At 34.2% G+C, this 7995-nt stretch overlaps 1 protein-coding gene across 2 annotated transcripts; it reads right to left on the reverse strand.

Moving 5' to 3' along the window:
- Window positions 1-918: 918 nt before the first annotated feature.
- On the reverse strand, window positions 919-5820 carry LOC114178426 (FAM10 family protein At4g22670). 2 transcript variants are annotated; one of them, XM_028064325.1, is made up of 12 exons: window positions 5511-5820; window positions 5380-5419; window positions 5131-5274; window positions 4945-5032; window positions 3681-3761; window positions 3517-3581; window positions 2768-2908; window positions 2432-2548; window positions 2231-2333; window positions 2052-2200; window positions 1864-1921; window positions 919-1263 (listed from the first exon to the last, which is right to left on the reverse strand). In XM_028064325.1, exons 1-12 carry the CDS (start codon window positions 5618-5620, stop codon window positions 1166-1168), a joined length of 1194 nt encoding a protein of 397 aa, XP_027920126.1. In that variant the 5' UTR covers window positions 5621-5820; the 3' UTR covers window positions 919-1165. The 2 variants fall into 2 exon arrangements, with proteins under 2 accessions (XP_027920126.1, XP_027920125.1); XM_028064324.1 differs by having other exon boundaries at window positions 2052-2333.
- Between the last annotated feature and the right edge of the window lie 2175 nt (window positions 5821-7995).

Genomic DNA, 7995 nt, shown 5'->3' on the forward strand with positions numbered 1-7995 from the left:
GACTTATTCAAACATCGTACTTTACCCATTCAAATCAACATGCTCCTTTAATTAGTGTATGCATATTTATACTCACATCAGATTCATGATCTATCAGAGAAAATTTACTCTACTCAACTAAAGTATATTCAACACTTCATTTAAGAAAACTTCATACTTAATATGCATAATATAATTACTAGATCAACTTATAATCTAATTCAAAACATTTTAAATAATCATGTATCAAACTAAATCAAACAACACTAAAAATAATATTTTTAAAAAAAGTCTCATACCACTTAGGATAAGCTAGGAAATAAGTGCTAATGACTATATAAAAGACTCTAAATTCATGTTCTAGTATTCTTGTAATAAAGTGTTGTAAAAGACATAAAAAGGTAGAATGTGTGTTACTTTATTTGTAAAGTTTGGGTTAATTTATTGTTTTAAAAGATGTAAATGTACTTGAAGTAAAAAATGTAATCTATATATTAAATATCATTTTACATAATATTATTTCTTAATTGTCATTAGACAATGAACATGTTTTTCTTTGATTTTAAAGTTTCTACGTTTTATAATTAAATATTGAATACCTTATGTTGATTTTTTTATCTTATTTGTTAATATGATAAATTTCTAGAATTAAAGACACTAATATTCTTTATTGAGAATACATTTTTTTCCAACACCAATTGATCACAATTCCTATATAGAAACCAAAATCTAATATCCAAATCACTTTCACATCCAAGTCATTATTCAACATCTTTTATAAAAACTATAAATAGTTGCTATCTCAAAATCTATATATATATATATATATATATATATATATAATATGATTTTGAGAGTAGCAACTGCCCACTTATGCCATTATATTATCTATCTCTACGAGAAAACTTTTATATGTAGGCCCGTTCAAAATGCCTGGCATAAACGAAGCAAAGAAACTTTTATTTTCCTGAAATACAAAAATATCAACTTTAAACAATCAAATTCACTCAGGAAAATAAATATTACATTGTTGACAAGTAAACATGGCTACCAACAGGAACTAAGCACCTACGAAACAGGCCGTACAAACTGTAAAAAGTTTGATAATTTGTTAAAATGAAAAATGCAATATCAATAAACTTAAAATTTCCGATGGCTGAGGCCTGGAATGTTGAGATCTCAGTGTTCACTTGGGACCTCCAAATTTGCTCATCATTTTCGCGATTACAGGAGCCACCTTAGGATTTGCTTGATGCTTGGCCAAATTAGCAGGGTTCTTCATAACTGCACCAAGCCAAAAATAAAATAAAAAGAGGAGAAATTAGAGTTAATAACCAGCAAATCAAATGTTTTCTGTCCAACTCTAAAACATGAAAGCAAAAAGTAAAAAATGGGTACATTTTGACATAGCGTAACATGGTCATCATCCAACTTCTTATTGAACTTGACATTTCCTGAGCTGGTTAAACTAATATGGATATGAAAAATACTGACTGACAGCGAAGTTTCGAAGTTTCTTATGAACTCAGGTATAAAGGATAGAAAGAGTTCCTTGTTTTCACATTTATATAACCGTACCCAGCCCCAGCCCCAGCCCCACAACACAACCCATAGCCAAGTCAGGCAATTTCATTTAATCTTGGTGTCCGAATAAGATAGGAAATACCTAATGCGTGAAAAGGAGGGGGAGAGCAGGGAACTGTATATTTCTCAGTCCTATCAACTAGAAATAATCGGCAATTTCCATCCAAATTATAGCAAAAGTAATTATTGAGAATTTAAATAAAAAAAACTAACCATGCAAAGATAAGCACGTGACAATGAAAAATATAAATGAACTAGAACAGAAAAAGGATGGAACCAAACAATAGAACTGATAATTACCGTCTTGAAGAGCAGCCATAACCTCTGGATCACTAAATGCCGTCATCAGATCAGGATCCTGAGAAATGTGTCAAGGAAAATTCAACATCAAGACAAGAATAAGCATGTATCGAATGTTGATTAGGTTGAGAAGATTTTTCTTAGAGCACCTTAAAGGTGCACAAGATCCAAAGTCCAGATTTACTCACATTCAAGATCTTGCTAAAATCAACATTTCCTGGCACCCCTCCAGGCATGCCGCCTGCACCTGGGAAGCCTCCAGGCATGCCCCCTGCACCTGGGAATCCTCCAGGCATGCCCCCTGCACCTGGGAAACCTCCTGGCATGCCCCCTGCACCTGGGAAACCTCCTGGCATGCCCCCAGCACCTGGGAAGCCTCCTGGCATGCCCCCAGGAAACCCACCAGGCATGCCTCCAGGATTTCTACTGGAAGATGATTGCTCTTGCTTCTTAGCTTTCTCATATGCAGCCTAGAAAAATACACAGCAAATTATCAACAATTAAATTATATGGATATTTTCAATTTGTTGTATATCCTGTGTTTTTGGCATAAATCAAAATTGGGAACCTGAGCTTCAGCACGACGGCGTTGCCTCTCACGCTCCTTTCTTTTCTCCTCTCTTTCTTTATGCAGCCTTTCATATTTCCGACGGTGTTCCTCAATCTTGTGAGCATTTGGCTCCACCTAGGAATACCAATGTTTTCAATGAGAGACTAAAAAAAAAAATTTCAAGGATACGAACAGTATATCATAGAGGTATATTTCACGAAACTTATAACTTTTACATGGATATCATTCCATGATATAAATAAACAACAGATTGCACTGGCTGTATACTAGAGGCGTAACTACTGTATTGTTATCAATGGAAGATAAGTGATATGAAGGGTCCAGACAGCAAACCTTTTTAAGTACAGCATTTATTTCCTCATCGTAGTCCAACTTTGAAGCCACATGAAGATCCTTTGCAGCTTCTTCCCATTGACCAAGCATTGCTCGTGCAATGCCACGTGACTTGTATCCTTTAGCAGAATCGGGATTAATCTGGAAAACACAATACAAAATAAAAATCCTTGCGTACAGGCGAGATACACAATAGTATTACAAGTACTGCCAGAGGGAAATATAAGAATATGGTCCATAGAAGAACAGAGATATGTTATTGAAACCCATAATCCTTCAATCCAGTTGCCGTATCATATGCAAAAGCGGAAGCAGAAAAGAAAAAATAGCCAGGAGTGCATACAGTACAATTTTAGAAGGATCATACTTAACTTGTAACATACAAGAAATATTTACTTTTCAGAGCCCCCCAAACTAGTTAAGGCCTTATAAAAAAAAAATGCCTAGATCCTCTATATTTCAAAAATCATGAATTTCATATGGGAAAAAGGTGACCCCGAACGATTAAGTCAATTAAGCATGTGGGTGCACACCAATAATTTGATTGAAAAGAATCAAGATCTTAACCCATTATGTATCTTAGAGTGGGATATTGTCTACCTCGCATTTGAGACAAGTTTAATTTAGAGCATTGTTCTTCCAGAAAATAATGCAACAAAAAATTAAACATTTACAATTATTCACAGGTCTATTAATACAAGCAAGAATGTAAGCTTGTCGGCCTAAGCGACAGAGGGGGAGAATATAACCTCCAAAGCAGCATTCGCATCACGGATAGCAGCATTGGGTTTCTTCATTTTGATGTAAACAGTGGCTGTAAATAATTTACAAACTCTTAAGAATGAATCCTTATCTTGATGATAAAAATAAACAACTAGAGAATGTAAAAATAGACAATTATATCAAGGTATACCTCTAGTTGCATACATTATGGCAGAGGTAGGATTGAGTAAAATTGCTTCCGTTAAGCTCTCAGTTGCCTCCTCCAGCTTACCTGCGTTACATAGTCAAATAATTTCCGATTACTGTCATCTTTTAAAACAATACCACCAGAGAGAATAGCCTAAATAATTTATAGATGTTTAAAATTGGAGTATTTGCCAGTGTGATTAGTGGGGAAATTTGTAACTTAATCTGTTCAAAAGATGTAGCATATTTTGTTAATGAAATCTTTTTATCCATTCAAAAATCATGGAGAAAGGCGAGTTACTAAATTGTTTTCCTATTATTATTGTTGTTGTGTATTCGTTTCCTCCTCCATGCATGCTTATTGTGGATCCTCGTACATCAATTCCTTAGTGTCATCATAGTCAGGTTTGATAAAGGGAAGATGGTAAAATGTGCATGAAGGAATAGAGGGTAGAATCATCCATTGACACAACGACCACATGTTATGTTATCTACGGTGCCACATTATAAGGTAGGGAAGACGCTTCCCCACACCACACAGAATTTGAAATGCTGCTCTTTGATGGGAAGACTAATATCAGAATGTGACAGTGTACAATACGTGATCATTGTATAGTGGTCTGTTTACCTGAACACTTTGAGAAGAGTTAGTAATTATTAGCTGGTAAGAGGTCACAGAAACTTAAAATGACAATGTAATGCATGAAATTCCATATAATAGCATTTGTTTAAAAAAAAAAATAGGAATAACTAAAGAAACAATACAAATGATGTCAGTTACATCCTACGAACCACACAATTATAAAATTTTCATTGTACCATATATAACTAAAGTTTTCATCCGTGAACCCGACAGGGTTCCTTCCTGCTTAACTAACCATCAACAGGAATTTTTAGAACCCAAGCCATTAAAAAATTGCTATATACCATACGGTATAGAATTATTATTTGTCCCTTCAAAGAATCATTGTCACCAATACATAGGACCAGTTGTCTTCCTTGTTGCGTTTGTAATTCCATTTCTTGTGCATTGCTTGTGGATCCATAAACTACCAATAATCACTATGTAAAAACAAATTACTTTTTGTCCCTTCAAAGAATCGTTGATACTGATACTACGACCAGTTGTCTTCCATATCGCATTTGTAATTCCATTTCTTGTGCATTGCGTATGGATCCATGCACTACCCAACAATCGCTATGTAAAAACAAATAAATTAATTACATAAATGCAACAGCATTATATTATACTGTACAATGAAGGATACCTTCAGAAATAGCTTCCATGGCTTTAACTTTTGCCATCTGCGAAGCGTCTCGACTCTCTTCAGTGACCTCGACAGAGGGGTCTCCCATCTGAAACGTGACACACATTTGCCTTAACAAAAATCCCAAATGCAACAAAAATCAATTAAAGTAATTATGTTTATTCTAAAAGCAAAACAAAATAAAACCTTCTGTGGAGGATCATCATCAGGCTCGCATGTTTCACCCTCGAGCTCAACATCGGATTCAATTATTTCATCTTCCTCTACTTCTTCCACCTTCTCTTGTTCCTCCGCAACATCCTCTATGTCGTCATCGCTCTCCACGTCCCTCTTCCGTACGCAACACAGAGAAGCATCACATATTACGTAAGGATTCACACACAACACGCGAAAATTAAAAAAGTAGCGGCAAGTATTAATAGAACGCTAGGGTACCGATTTAGAGTGTGCAGATTCGGGAAGCTTAGCGCCGAGACTGGAAGGAATAATCAAAGAAGTTAGTAAGTTAATAGAAACGTGGTTTAGAAGACGCTAATACGAATGATGATCGAATTGAAATTATTCACCTTTCGAGGTAGTCGCGGAAGAAAGAAAGTGAAGGATCGGCGAGGAGGGAAGGGTTGGACTTGCACTGTTCGATGAAATGCTTCAATTGATTGAGTTTTGATGCGTCCATTTTCTTTCTCTATGTGAGCGCGGCGGAGTGTTTTCTTCGGCTTTTATGGTAACCGAGGCGACTGAGTTACTTACATGACGGGTCTAGACTTTTCTTGACGGATTGGGCTTCTAGTAGCTTCCATTGGATAGGTGTTACCTCTACTTAGTAACACTTACCGAGGGCTACTATAGTTCTTAACGCCCATCGTTACACACTCCCCAGCGAGAATTCGATTTGGGAATATTCAATTGGATGGATTTACAGAATATATATAAATAATATCTATTTCGTACTAATAATTCAAAATTAGTTTCAATTTAAACTTAATATGTATAATAAACAGTACATTTTTATTAGTTGTCTACCTTTATTATTATTTTATTATTATTTTGTAAATCACGTAATAAATAAAAATAAAAATTGTACTATTGTTACATTGGTAATTAAACTTGAGTATTAAATATTCTTGGCATATACTAAACTATAAATGTTATAATAGGAAGATATAATTTAAATAATATTTCCGTGGAAATGTATTGATTTTATAAATATTTAGTCATGTGAGGATGAATTATCTGGTAATTTTACAAGTTATGTGTGTATTCGTTGATTTAGATCGCTGAATTTATTTTTAAAATACGGTTATAAATCTAATCTAATTTAATTAAAGAATTTATAAGTTTAATCTTACAATCCTACTCAATTTTATGAAATCCATTTCTAAGATAGCAATAGATCAAATTTTATTAATTTTATATAAGTCATGGTTCAGTGAATATAAAGTTAAACCACTATCTTCGATGTTGACAATCCTCAAAGAGATTATAAGTAAAGTAGCTTTTGAGTACAAAACGACAAATACATTTAATAATAATAATGTAGAATGAATTCTATAAATATTTAAAATTTTAGGGTTCAACATTCATCTATTAGAGGTGTCAAAATGACTAATCCGACTCGATCCGGCTCGATCCACCACAGGTTGATAATTTAGTGAGTCAACTCAACTGGACTCACTTTTTAGTGAGTCAAAAAAATTTGAACCCGGTCCGGCCTACTACGGGTTGACGGGTTAAACAGGTTGGCTCACGGGTTCACTTAATTAAAAAAATATTTTTTTTATTTTTTTTCAGTTGAAACTAAATTTTAATTCTAATTAAAATCTAAATAAACTTTAATACAATCCAAATACAAACCAAAATAAAAAAATACAAATTATTTATGTGTTGGATAAAAAAAACTTAACATGATGCAAATGTAAAACCCAACTTAATAAAAACACTTGTGTGACCCTTTTATCTGCGGGTTGGTGAGCCAACCCGGATGAGCCGGGTTCTAAATGAGTCGGGTCAAAAATAAATTCGTATTGAAATTTGTAAAAAAATTTCAACCCAATCCGGCCCAAACCCGTGGTGAGCCGGGTTGGCTCGCGGGGTTCCGACCTATTTTGACATCTCTAATCTATAAGTTCATAATTTATAAAGAGTCTGTAATTATTTTAAATAAAGAATATATAAAATAAAAAAGTTGTTAAACTCTTTATTTTAAATTTAACTTCAAAATAAACCTGAGTTTTGGGTATAATTAAAATATTTTCTAAAGTTTCGACATCATAATCATTAAAGTATTAAATTAAATAATACATCATTTACGTGATAAATTATCTTTGACATTAATTTATGATTTAGTATGTATTATAATATATGAAAAGAAGATACTAAAAAATCTATTATTATATATGTAAAGAAGATGTTAAAAATTTTATTTTATTACTCATCTTATTTTGTTTCTAAAAACTAATTTTTTATTTTTTTGTGTTTTGGGTGTAGGGACCAAGAGCCTACTAAAGAACCTCTTCAAGCTTACTCCACTTTTCACTGCAACTGCAACTTCTCCAAGAAAATCCACTCCTTAGCTCGATCGGCTGAGACGACGATCGGGGTACCTGTCTAAAGGGCTCTGATGCTTAAGTCAGTAATGGACCGATCGGTATATCAGTGTGACTGCTGTAATAAATGCGAATTTAAGATACCCACCAACCTACCTTTGGGCCCTATTTATAGTTTTCGGTGTGGGCCTGTGATTAGGGTTCCTTAATTACGGCCCAATGATCCTTTAATCAAGATTACTGACTCGTTTAACGTTAATTAATCCGACTGACTGGTTATTTGACCGTGCGGTCGATGGCCGCTTGACTGGATTAGTTATACCATGTTTTTAACAAGTGAACGATTCGTGTATGGCTGATCAACCGATGAATGCATGTAAGGGACTACGCAAATCTAAAGAGATTGATCGACCGATCGACCGGATGGTTAATCAACTGATTGTCCTTTATTATGTTTAGGTGCTGTTTGTGCGGGTCCGATCGACCGATGTGCCATTGGGGATCA

Source organism: Vigna unguiculata, chromosome 3 (assembly GCF_004118075.2).
Source record: "Vigna unguiculata cultivar IT97K-499-35 chromosome 3, ASM411807v1, whole genome shotgun sequence".
NCBI classification, from domain to species: Eukaryota; Viridiplantae; Streptophyta; class Magnoliopsida; order Fabales; family Fabaceae; genus Vigna; species Vigna unguiculata.

Bases quoted from the DNA above. Each gene is read 5' to 3' on its own strand.
- LOC114178426 (XM_028064324.1), bottom strand. From the start codon at position 5,620: ATGGACGCATCAAAACTCAATCAATTGAAGCATTTCATCGAACAGTGC. The intron at 5,420-5,510 runs GTGAATAATTTC...TATTCCTTCCAG, and splicing joins TTCCGCGACTACCTCGAAAG to TCTCGGCGCTAAGCTTCCCG. The intron at 5,275-5,379 runs GTACCCTAGCGT...TGCGTACGGAAG, and splicing joins AATCTGCACACTCTAAATCG to AGGGACGTGGAGAGCGATGA.